The following is a 13470-nucleotide window of genomic DNA, read 5'->3' as shown; positions in this document are numbered from 1 at the left end:
GATCCTTAATCCTCCGAGAATTAATCCACGGAGTCCCATGGCATACAGTTGCTGAGCATTTCTTTTATAGCTTTATAATGCTTAAAGTGTGTGGTTCAGCAAAGCTGCTGAGGAACGCTTGAGGAGACTGATATTCGTGTTTTGAAGGGAGACTCGTGTTTTGGACCACCTCTTTTTTGATGTTGTCAATACGGTGATACTCATTAATTGCTAAATGAAATTCATTAATTGCTCTCAAACAAAGTTTTTTGGCAATTATTTGGGTCCTGTCGGTCGTATGCCATTTTTTGCTTGATCTATTTTTCATCAGATGCGTTGACTTTTCGAGTGACCTTTTCATTCTTGACTTCTACATGTTTTTTTGCGTATCTAAATTTCTCTCATTCCAAAAAATGGCCAAATTTGTCGGTCTGCATCAATTTTTCGTAGTTTTTTAAACTAAAAAATGCAAATATTTGTTCATAGTCAGGAAAAAAGATTTTTAATTCAAACTTTTGTGATATGAAAATTATAGAGCCGTCAACTCCCCTGATGATTTTAAACCTGAGTTATGCAATTGTTAATTGCTATCAAACAAAGTTTGTAGCTATTATTTTCGTCTTGTTAGTCTTTTAATGCATTTTTGTTTGACCATTTGACTTCGCCTTGCGAGCGCATAAAACGTTTAAGTCAAAGCATTTGGTTGTTGGTGACAAATTTGTGTAGAGCATTAATCGTCTCTAAATATACGAGTCATCGAAACTGCTCGGGACACATGAACTCAGTGTTTAACCACATTTACTCCTCAACTCCCCCCCCCCCCCCCCCACCATCACCACCACCCTATGTTTACTACTACTCCAGTTGATGTCTTCACTTCAAAGGATCGTGCTCGTCCGTCTTTTCCATTGTGGCTTTTCGCAATTCGACCCACCAATGTTTACTACTTATTCACAAGAGATTTCCAGATTACAATGAATTGCTAGGTTGAAAAAGTGGGTAAAAACATAAAACCCGCAAATTTTATAGATCAAAATAAATCAGAAGTCATCAATCAATCAAAATAAAATAAGGAAATCAAGCTATATCAGGCTTGTGCTTGAACACTCCGGGCCGCGTGAATGAGGGTAAAACTGAATACTCTTGTTGTATTTTACAATTTGAGATATCGACAATCAAGTTTACTATATTCTTCTATTGCTGATCCTTAATTTCAAGATTGTCTTGTAATGTCGATGCTATAAAGATCATCTGTTGTCATAATTGTGGCTTCCTGATTGTGTTTGTGTGTGTATATAAAATTGTTGTACACTCCTCCGGGGCGACATATACACCGACTATACAGGTGACAAGTGGTGATCATACCTTTGCATCGAAGTTTTCAATTGATGCTCTGTAATTAGAATACTGTGTTGTTGAATGACAAGGATGTGTGAAAGTAGTTATTAGGCTTCTTGGGGGCTGTGAAAGTTGAAGTTTTACCGAAAATTGTTGGCTGCATAAACTGTAAACTCTGTTTGTGCGAAGGCAGTCGACGAAACTATGTGGGTTGGATTCCGGAGACTGTAGCTTGTGAAACAGACGAATAGGAAAAAAAATAGTGAAAACCTGACGATGAACGTTATCGTTGAGGGCCAAGAAACACTTTGAGCTTACATTCGCTCAGTTTTAGGGAATTTAATGATTTAGGAAAATTAAAATTCTTTTTTCGTTTTGCAGTTTCACCGCACGTTGTTGACTTCTTCATGTGCTCGATTGTTTGAATTCGTGTAGAATTGAACATTTGATACGCTTTGGACATGGAAATGTTGATTATGGAAATTTAAAAACTACTATTTTGTTCGAAATTTAAACTGTAGTGCATAATTGATTCAATCATTGTGCAAAACTTTAGCTAACTTGACTGCGGGTCTGTTCAGTACTCCAGTTGATGTCTTCACTTCAAAGGATCGTGCTCGTCCGTCTTTTCCATTGTGGCCTTTCGCAATTCGACCCACCAATGTTTACTACTTATTCACAATAGATTTCCAGATTACAATGAATTGCTAGGTTGCAAAAGTAGGTAAAAACATAAAACCCGCAAATTATACAGATCAAAATAAATCAGAAGTTATCAATCAATCAAAATAAAATAAGGAAATCAAGCTATATCAAGCTTGTGCTTGAACACCCTACAACACTCCTCCCCCTCTCTCTACCTCTCTCTTTTTCTATCACACCATTTTTCATCCGTTGCCTCCAGTGAAATAGACTCACTAGGCTTAAACCTGCGACTGCCGAAGCCAACTCTCGCAAGTTGTTAGAGCAATTCGTCATATGTTTATAAGGTGTTTATTTGTTCACATTACTTTTACAGTGGCTGCCTCTCCTGCTTGTGCAGTTTCTGTCAATGGATCCGGCACTCTTCTTGCTTTTGGGACGGAAGATGCCAAAGTGGTGCTCCTTGACATACGCAGAGCCCAATTTCCACACTTGGCTACTCTGGACTGCCACTCGAGTGATGTCAGAGCTGTCCGCTTTGCACCATCCAATCCAAATTATCTGCTCACTGGCTCATATGACTCCAAATTGGCTGTCACATATTGCGGAGGTTTGTACACGATCACAATGGCATGTACCTATCAAGTTTCCATAAGAAAACCGGACACTTTGAAAGTATTAAATCTGAAAAAAATGAAGCTTTAGAGCAGAGCTTTTGAATGGTTGATAGATGAAAAAGGCGCTGTAAATTTTCATAATTTTTCGTAATAACACTGCTCTAGTTCACTGTTCTGTATCACTGCTTCACTATTCAAATTAAGTTGGAATTGATTAATAATGAGACCGCTTTGACTTCGCAGCACACTTCATAGCCGAACCTCAGATGGTAACATTAGCCAGAGGTAGCTTTGTTGAGCCAATCAGGTACTTTTGGCTTTCATTCATTGTTTAATCGAACAAATTGGTAACGCCTATGGCCAAGTAAGTGAGATTGAATTGTTTGCAGGACCTACTCCCCAAAGTGCTATAGTTGGCAAACATGATGACAAAGTGATCCAGTGCAGATGGAATCCATCAGACTTGACCTTTGTCTCCACGAGTGCCGACAGATCCGCATGCTACTGGACTCTAGAGAGCAACTTCCGTGGATGACCACCGCTACATCCCACTCGTACCAATCAATACTGGCAATTGCGACACTGTGCTCATGCACCTGAAAACCCTGCTGCTGTTACCAATTATGCAACGAATTTAGCTTAAACTAAAATATCATTTGCGGCACCAAAGCTGTGCGAAATTTAAAGAGGTCGATCCTGTGTGAAAATGTAGATAGATTACGAAAGGACACAGAATGTTATTGCAAAGTACTTTCTCTGGATTGAATGCCAAATGAAAACTGTATCCTTACATGATAAAAAAACAGTTCCGATGTTAAGGTATGTGATTAAGAAATTTGAAGTGATCGGCCCCTTTGTCGTTATTTTTGTATGGAATATTTGTAGCGAAATACTTAGTTTTAAATGAATATATAAATGCACGACAAATTTTGCAATTTTGAATGTCATCAAAAGAAACAATTCAAATTTCAACCTCGGATAGCAAGAAAAAATGGCAATAGTTTATACAAGTAAGTAATTCAAAATTGTCGATAAATGCAGGCAAGAAAGTAGTAGATTAAGTGCTTAGAATGCCAGCATTAAGAGAGCAGCTAAAAGAACAGTTTTTTTTTCATAGTATGAGAATTAAAGATAAACTGGAGTCCAGGGACGTATTAGGCAATCACTTGGGATGCAGCGGAAGATTATTGCTGCCAAGAGTTAGAGTAAGTGTATCGCTGAAGTGAGAACAGGGTAGTATTCAAACATAGGAAATTTTTGAATTTCTCTAAACTGCGTGAATTGTTAACGGTGGGCTCAGATCGTTATCAGGGTCGCATTAGCACACTAAAGGCCTTTTAACTGCCTTAATCCCCACATCACACTGCTTGCTCTTATTAATAGCCGCACAGCGATAGCTGGGGCAGTAGTATGCTTATCTGCCATATAACTGGAGGGGGGGGGGGGGTCCGAACCCCCCCTCCCTGCAAAGAACTTTACCACCGAAAAACTGATTCTCTCTCAGTGAGATCAAGTTTTTTGTTTAAGTTTCAGCAGTCTGAGAGACGTTTCATATGTTACGTTGACTGGTGAAACTTAAACAAACTTGATTTTACTGAGAGAAAATCAATTTTTCGGTGGTAAAGTTCGTTGCAGTGGGTGGGGAGGGGGTTGTCCGGGACCCCCTCCCTCCAGTCATATAGCAGCTACGCGTCGCTGGCGTGAAGGCAACCCAGAGCAGCTACTCATTTGTTCAACGGCAAAAACTCATTTTCTATAGAACTAAAAATTTTCCTATAAGGCCTCAAACTTGGAAAAAATTTCAAACATTTTCAAATATTTTCGCGAAAAAATTTCAAAAAGTTTTTGAAGTCTTAAAATGGTCTGAAATGGATTTTGCGCTATAAAAGAGCACTTAGAAGTAATTTTTCGTTGACTTGAAAATTTTCTCAGATAAGGTCATAAAATATAGAAAAATTTCCCTGAAAATAGTCATTTTGTTGACTTGCATTTTTCATACATAAAAAGCAAGTTTTGTTCATTGATTTTTTTTCCATTTGAGAATCAGCATGACTACCATTGCGACCGTAGATTTGAAGAGCACTCATGAAATTTATGAACAAATAAAAAGTGACCATCCGGAATATAGTGAACGGTTTTTATATATTTTTTTGGCAACATGCCTTTTTGGACCCAGACGTTAACTTGGAAACAGTTCCCAAGCTAAGACAATATGGTGTCTTAATAGGTAAAGACAATTCTTCGTTAGACACTTACGTTAAGTCTTATAAATTCCTAAAATTTCATGCAATACTTTTTGACGCTTCAGGGAATATCGCAGAACAGTCAGAAAGGCCCCGGATATTAATATGTTTTGCCTTGTCCAATCACAAACGCTTATATTGATCATCTGACTGGTCTAACGTTTTGCTTGTTTGTGAAAACGTTTGAAAGGAATTCCTTTAATTTGCTGGAATGTTGTATTGCGAATTTGTTGTCTTAGATTTCGAAGGTTTTCGTCACAAAAAGATCGGTTTCATAATTAAAGATATCGATTTATTCAAATAATTATTCTTACACAATCTTACTCCTACCACCAGTGCCATACGATTCACTTTCCTCTACTGAGAGGAAATCTCATCAGTGGGTTAGTAGGTTCTCACGCGGTTTATCTTGGAGCACTGGCAGTTATCCCTACTGGTTTCTATCCCAAATTTTTATCGCAATTAAACTTTCTATCCGGAAACTTCTACGCAAAAGGAAAAGAAAAATCGGAATCACTGCAAACCCTATTGCAGAAGGAAGTAGTAGAAGGAAGATTTGGACGCTATTTTATGCCCCAAAGATGAAGAAATTTCTCATCCGATTAAACATTTTACTTTTGCTTTGCACTCGTTCAATTTACCCGAGAAACAAAAGAAAAAACATTGTGCTAAAAGAAATGCACACTTGTATTTCTATTGGCTAACACTGCATACCAATGAGCCTTCGAGTGTAGGTAGCTACTTCAGTTCTTCAAGTGAATTTGTCGCCAAGTTTGACAGTATGCAGGTGCATAATGATTGACAATCAGCTCACTTTATCATTGATCAAAGAAGAGAAAAAAGAATCACGAGGGCAATCCATTCTGAGGAAACAGGAAATTATTTGCAACATAACCGAGGTTGAGATGCCGAGGAAATATCTTTCACTGGTCGAATATTTTCAAATGTACCATGTCTTTACAAGAGTAAAATGAAAAGACTGAAATTAACCCCTTTACCTATTCACCAGTCGCCAGCACAGGTTCAAGTAACGCTGGACGACAAAAGTCTGCCTGATGAAATCAAACAGATAGTCAGCAAAGGAAACGTGGAGTCAACTGTCTACTATGCAAATGATTATGGTATGAAAGCGAACTACAATGTGACTTACAAGAAGGAAGACCAAGACTCTAGATAAACTACATAAATTTTTTTTGTGGTTGAGAGCGTTGCTAACAAAATAATGAGCTAACACAAGAATTGAAGTTTTCATTCATATTTGGTAGAAGTTTATGTTCAAATCAGTCATGAAGATGAGATAGATTCCGCTGGTTTAGTAGGTTTGAATGACTTAGTTTTTGATGAAGAAAATCATGAGCGACGGTCCTGGAATTTTTGTAATTCTTTAATACCACTATCGCATGTTGTCTATTTTACTCAAAATGCAATTTTATTGTTTTTAAGCGTTCTTTCGTTGATCAAACTTGTGTTTTTTCATCTTGATTGTGAAGAGTCAACATTTTGATTTTCATTGCTTTCATGCACAGTTGACTACGCGCTTTCTAATCCGAGGCTAAGAACAAGATAATTTAAACAAGCGATAGACTATTTATGGCTGTTTGTGGGCCGTCATGCTGCGGTAAAACTGATTTCATATTCCAATTATTACTGAGAAATACTTTTTACCCAAAATTTGAATCCATTTTGTAATTCTATCAACATGAGCAACCAAATTTTAGCTCTAAAGAGCGTAACTTGAACATGTTTTTCACAAAGTTTTCTGGATTTGAATTCACTTCACAGCTGGAAAACTGTCTGCTTGTTTTTAACGATTCTTTTGAGGAAATTTTCAATAATTAAGAATTTTCTAAACTTGCAACTTCTGGACGTCATAGAAATATTAGCGTCATTTACGTTCAGCATAACTTAATCCAACAGAGTAAATGTTCAAGAACAATTGATCTGAACATAACCCACATCATTTTGTTCAAATCACCTAGAGACATACAGCAGATCACCTATATTGGCAAACGGTTAAAGAACTCAAGTTTTTTAAAAGAAAGCTATGAACTAGCAGCGAAATTTACCTTTGGACACCTACTCATCGACTTGGATCCAAAAACTTTAGACTCCTTGCGTTATTGTTCAAATATTGTACAACCAGGTCCAACAATTTGTTATCTACCCTCCTCCAAATGGGTTATAAATAATTTGACAGATGAGAGAAAATTTTGTGTGCTAAAGCAAATGCTCGAGCTGTCTGAGAGTAATTTTAGAAAGATCCTCAAAGAAGCACCAAATAGTTTTTATCATTTTTCTGTGTGGGTATTTGCTCAAGAAAATCAATGACAATGTTCCAGTCAACAATTTCAAACATTTTCAAATATTTTCGCGAAAAATTTTCAAAAAGTTTTTGAAGTCTTAAAATGGTCTGAAATGGATTTTGCGCTATAAAAGAGCACTCAGAAGTAATTTATCGTTGACTTGAAAATTTTTTCAGATAAGGTCATAAAATATAGAAAAATTTCCTTGAAAATAGTCATTTTGTTGACTTGCATTTTTCATACATAAAAAGCTAGTTTTGTTCATTGATTTTTTTTCCATTTGAGAATCAGCATGAATACCACTGCGACCGTAGATTTGAAGAGCACTCATGAAACTTATGAACAAATAAAAAGTGACCATCCGGAATAGTGAACGGTTTATATATATTTTTTGGCAACATGCCTTTTTGGACCCAGACGTTAACTTGGAAACAGTTCCCAAGCTAAGACCATATGGTGTCTTAATAGGTAAAGACAATTCTTCGTTAGACACTTACATTAAGTCTTATAAATTCCTAAAATTTCATGCAATACTTTTTGACGCTTCAGGGAATATCGCAGAACAGTCAGAAAGGCCCTGGATATTAATTTGTTTTGCCTTGTCCAATCACAAACGCTTATATTGATCATCTGACTGGTCTAACGTTTTGCTTGTTTGTGAAAACGTTTGAAAGGAATTCGTTTAATTTGCTGGAATGTTGTATTGCGAAGTTGTTGTCTTAGATTTCGAAGGTTTTCGTCACAAAAAGATCGGTTTCATAATTAAAGATTTATCGATTTATTCAAATAATTGTTCTTACACAATCGTTCTCCTACCACCAGTGCCATACAATTCACTTTCCGGTACTGATATGAAATCTCATCAGTGGGTTAGTAGGCTCTCACACCGTTTATCTTGGGGCACTGGCAGTTATCCCTACTGGTTTCTATCCCAAATCTTTATCGCAATTAAACTTAGTTTCCTATCCGGAAAATTCTACGCAAAAGGAAAAGAAATCGGAATCACTGCAAACCCTATTGCAGAAGGAAGTAGTAGATTTGGACGCTATTTTATGCCTCAAAGTTGAAGAAATTTCTCTTCCGATTAAACATTTTACTTTTGCTTTGCACTCGTTCAATTTACCCGAGAAACAAAAGAAACATTGTGCTAAAAGAAATGCGCACTTGTATTTCTGTTGGCTAACACTGCCCAAAAATGAGCCTTCGAGTGTAGGTAGCTACTTCAGTTCTTCAAGTGAACTTATCGCCGAGTGTGATAGTATGCAGGTGCATAACGATTGACAATCAGCTCACTTTATCATTGATCAAAGAAGAGAAAATAGAATCACGAGGGCAATCCATTCTGAGGAAGCAGCAAATTATTTGCAACATAACCGAGGTTGAGATGCTGAGGAAATATTTTTTACTGGTCGAATATTCTCAAATGTACCATGTTTTTACAAGAGTGAAATGAAAAGACTGAAGATAACCCCTTTACCTATTCACCAGTCGCCAGCACAGTTTCAAGTAACGCTGGACGACAAAAGTCTGCCTGATGAAATCAAACAGATAGTCAGCAAAGGAAACGTGGAGTCAAATGTCTACTATGCAAATGATTATGGTATGAAAGCGAACTACAATGTGACTTACAAGAAGGAAGACAAAGACTTCAGATAAACTACATAAATTTTTTTATGGTTGAGAGCGTTGCTAACAAAATAATGAGCTAACACAAGAATTGAAGTTTTCATTCATTTTTGGTAAAAGTTTATGTTCAAATCAGTCATGAACATGAGATAGATTCCGCTGGTTTAGTAGGTTTGAATGGCTTAGTTTTTGATGAAGAGAATCATGAGCGACGGTCCTGGAATTTTTGTAATTCTAGAATACCACGATCGGATGTTGTCTATTTTACTCAAAATGTAATTTTATTGTTTTTAATCGTTCTTTCATTGATCAAACTTGTGTTTTTTCATCTTGATTGTGAAGAGTCAACATTTTGATTTTCATTGCTTTCATGCACAGTTGACTACGCGCTTTCTAATCCGAGGCTAAGAACAATATAATTTCAACAAGCGATAGACTATTTATGGCTGTTTGTGGGCTGTCATGCTGCGGTGAAAATGAGCTCATATTCCAAATATTATTGAGAAATACTTTACCCAAAATTTAAATCCATTTTGTAATTCTATCAAAATGAGCAACCAAAATTTAGCTCTAAGGAGCGTAACTTGAACTTGTTTTTCACAAAGTTTTCTGGATTTGAATTCAGTTCACAGCTGGAAAACTGTCTGCTTGTTTTTAACAATTCTTGTGAGGAAATTTTGAATAATTAAGATTTTTCTAAACTTGCAACTTCTGGACGTCGTAGAAATATTAGCGTCATTTATGTTCAGCATAACTTAATCCAACAGAGTAAATGTTCAAGAACAATTGATCTGAACATAACCCACATCATTTTGTTCAAATCACCTGGAGACATACAGCAGATCACCTATATTGGCAAACGGTTAAACAACACAAATTTTTTAAAAGAAAGCTATGAACTAGGAGCAAAATTTACCTTTGGACACCTACTCATCTGCTTGGATCCAAAAAGTTCAGACTCCTTGCGTTATTGATCAAATATTGTACAACCAGGTCCAACAATCTGTTATCTACCTTCCTCCAAAGCGATTATAATTAATTTGACAGACGAGAGAGAAAGAGTTTTGTGTGCTAAAGAAAATGCTCGAGCTGTCTGAGAGTAATTTTAGAAAGATCCTCAAAGAAGCACCAAATAGTGTTACCATTTTTCTGTGTGGGTGTTTGCTCAAGATAATCAATGGCAATGTTCAAGTCAACAAGCAGTTACTTAAAAACCAGGAGGATTCATTTCAGCAGTTTTTATCGAAGGAAACAAGTCTGAAGAAAAAGCGATATATTTTGGGGAGAAAATCAGAATTTCTCAAGTCATTAGGGTTCTGGTGCTATCTTTACTTAAAAGTCAAATAATGCATGCAGAAGAATTTGTTTTTTCCCCAAGCGAAAGATCATTTCAAAAAATCCAATCAAAGAATAAATTTTAGTTAATCCAAAATATCAACAAAAAGTCACTCAGTTATCACTCCTACAAAGATCTAATCCAAATTTTGAGCAAAGCAGTGGAAAAATATTACAAGACGCTGACACAAGCACTGATAGACTGATCACGAGAACAAAGAGTACCGGCGATGGAACTAGTGATCCCGATGACGTAAAATCAGAACCATTTGTTAGTGATGACAGTGGAATTGAGCCCGTAGTGAAAAACGGAAAGATGCAGCATTTGACTCAAGAACGCTAGAACTAAAGATAATGGAAGAAATTAAAAAACAGCTGCAATTATCTGATTCTGAAAAAACTATTTGATTCTGATATACTGTTTCTATTAGTGAAGAGAACAATGTTCTCCATATTGAAAATGAACCTCAAGGAGTGAAGGTGACCAATTTTTGTACAATTACAGCAACCTACTAAAAAAATTGATATGCAAAAGTAGTCCAAAATATTTAGTGAACTTGATATGGCAGCCAATTTGGTTTACAATACTCATGCAAAAAAGTTCTCGTTGAGTTGCGCTTTAAAGCGAAGAAGAACAACCGCCTTGAAAACTAAAAACAGCAGCAACAACAAAAACAACCAAGAGGAAGACAACAGAAAAAATGCAAAACCCAAAGTGGATGAGAGCAAAAAGAAGACAGACGAAGACACGATTAGAAAACACTGAGCTTCCTATAGATGATCTGAAAAAACTTGACAAACTCTATTTAAAATGACCTGCGTCATTTTTAAACGCAAAAAGAATACAAAAATTGAGTAAATTATCAATGAAAAAAGTGAAAATGTATTTGAAAACGAAACCATCCTCACCAAATGTTGCTCACGTCGCCTCAGATTCCCAAGGCTTAAAGTAATTGTTTACGACCTAAATGAGATCTGGTCCGTGGATCTAGCATTTGTTGATAAACTTGCAAAGTACAACCCTGGTGTAAAGTACCTTCTTGTTGCAGATGACTGTCTGTCAAGATGTCTCAGGGTTTAACCACTTAAAACAAAATATGCAACCGAAATCGCAGAGGCTTTCAAAAAATGCAACCTAAATCAAACAAAAGCAACCTAAAAAGTTTGGGTTGATGATGGCACGGAGTTCCTCGGTGCTTTCAAAGCCCTCTGCAATAAACGCGGAATTCATTTATCCAGTACATTCAGTGGGAAAAAGTCTGCTTTTGCTGAACGAAAAATATGATACCTCAAGAATATAATATACAAATACTTAGAAGAAAAGTGGACCTATTTATATCTAGATGAGTTTGATTTATTTGTTGAAACTATCAATTCTAGAGCTAATCGAACAATCAAACTGGCTCCAAACAAAGTCCTAAAAAAGACGTCCCGCGGCTTGTATTGTTGATTGCGAATACAACATATTCTCAAAAACTAAAATTTTGTTGGTGATCTTGTATGAATACTGGAAAAAGACGAGACATTTGGAAAGGGTTTTGGAAAGGGAAAGTCTTTTACAAGATTTTTAAAATTTCATCTATCCCCAAATTGAACCCTTCAACGTGTTTTCTTATCAATACCAATAAGGAAGTTATTCAGTGTAAATTCTATCAACACGAGCTGCAATTAGTACGAGAGAATCTCCTCTGCAAAATGTTGAGTAGACGTTTTGAAGATGAATTTACGGTACATGTAATCTTCGCTTCGGTGGAGATCTTCTATCAAAACACATTGGCTTCATTCTGGATTTTCTTCAATGATGAAATACAACTTTCGGGAGACTGGAGAGTAGTCTTAGGTGAAATTATTTTTCCAACTAAAATAGAACACATCACAAACGGTGTTCTAACGTCCTACAGTTTAAGTTGTTTAGAAGATCACCAACGGAATAGCTCTGGAGCCAATGTCCTATCACGTCCATAAAACGATGAACGATTAGGTGTCATGCCAAGAACTTTTGATACTGTGCCACAGTTGCTAGCTACCATTAAAAGAGGTGTTGGTTTAGCAAAATTTTTGTTTAGAGAAGTTAAAAATTCCGGTAAATTAGATATTGTCTTGGGAAAATACGAGGGAATAATTACGTTTGCAAGCGATGAAATTTCAGAAATTATTGGCTTCAAGGGCGTCCCTGGTGGACGAGGAACACACATTGTGTACAAAATGGAAACAATTTCTAAACAAACTGGTCCAAAAAGATGATTCCAAGGCTTTTATGGGTGACTTTCCAGCTGATCTTTGCGCCGGAAAACATTTGATATTCATTTATGCAAATATTATTGAGTATCAATACGTTGGCGATTCAAAAGCACCTTTATTACGAGTCATTGATTCAAAACAATGGTTGAAAAACGTTAGCGTCTGCGAGCTTGAACCAACCCGCCTTTTTTCTCGGGACACTATAGGCAAAGAGGTAGTGGCTTTGGAGCTTTAGCAAGTGTTATTGGAAAAATCGCTCTACCTCTTGCAAGAAAGTTTATTCTACCAGCGGCAAAATGTGTCAAAGAAGAACTTCTGTTACAGAGCTTACCAGAGTTAGTGGACGTTGCCAGTAAGAAAAATTGCCAAAGCAAGCTCTGAAAAACACGATATCAAATACAGTCAAGAAACAAACAGGAGGCTCATTGGCACTTCGAATGAGACAAAAACTAATGAATCGGAGAGCATCTAAATGTTCGGGTTCAAAAGCGAGAAAAGGCAATCATTTCAAAATACACAGCCAAAAAGAAGTCGGTCTGACTTCTTTGCTAAAGTTAAAGATGATCGGTAATGTTACCAACAGAGGCAGCACATAGTTCTTGCTTTTTTTGAAAAACCAGCGCTCCTTGTAACTTTTGTTGGTAGCCTTTGTCAAAAATTAGGCACAGTTTACAGTCCTAACGGACCCATGCTTGAGTTTGAGGTTGCTGGTGACAGAAATAATATTATTGATCTGCAAAAAAAATTTCCTAGAAATCAAATGCCAGATGGTTCAGGTTTTTGAAGCTGATTTGAATTATGATGCTGGACCTGCAGCAGAAAAAACTAAAATAGGCGCTCCTTACTTCTGCAATAAAGTTATACATTCACTCTTTTCTGACTGTACAGTATCGGCCATTGGATTGAAAATTTCAAATGCAAATGGAAATAATGACCACAAAGGTTTCATTAAAACCGAGTTTTCTCACAACAAAGATACAAAGGCTACTTTGTTGGCTTGCCAGGATAATTCATACGAGGATAACCCTGGAGCAATAGCAACAGCTGAAGTTAACAGACGAAAAGCTTTGGTTAGACAACCTGCTAAATGTACTTTTTATGGAAAAGTGGCAGTAAAATTTTTACATGTGCTCGACATCTTTTGAG

The 13470-nt window shown here is 36.6% G+C and overlaps 1 protein-coding gene across 3 annotated transcripts in view; it reads left to right on the top strand.

Annotated features, from left to right (window-relative positions):
• Nucleotides 1-3299, top strand: part of LOC142342849 (WD repeat-containing protein 47-like) — a 50598-nt gene extending 47299 nt beyond the window's left edge. For all 3 annotated transcript variants that reach the window (XM_075394473.1, XM_075394472.1, XM_075394474.1), the window contains 2 exons: nt 2336-2569; nt 2966-3299. In XM_075394473.1, coding sequence (XP_075250588.1) covers nt 2336-2569; nt 2966-3111 — 380 coding nt within the window. In that variant the 3' untranslated portion in view covers nt 3112-3299. The remainder of the gene's footprint in view (nt 1-2335; nt 2570-2965) is intronic.
• Nucleotides 3300-13470: the final 10171 nt, after the last annotated feature.

Source organism: Convolutriloba macropyga, chromosome 7 (assembly GCF_964194025.1).
Source record: "Convolutriloba macropyga chromosome 7, txConMacr16.3, whole genome shotgun sequence".
NCBI lineage: Eukaryota > Metazoa > Xenacoelomorpha > Acoela > Convolutidae > Convolutriloba > Convolutriloba macropyga.
The sequence above is the reverse complement of the archived record's forward strand: the minus strand, read 5'-3'. Positions and strand labels throughout refer to the sequence as shown.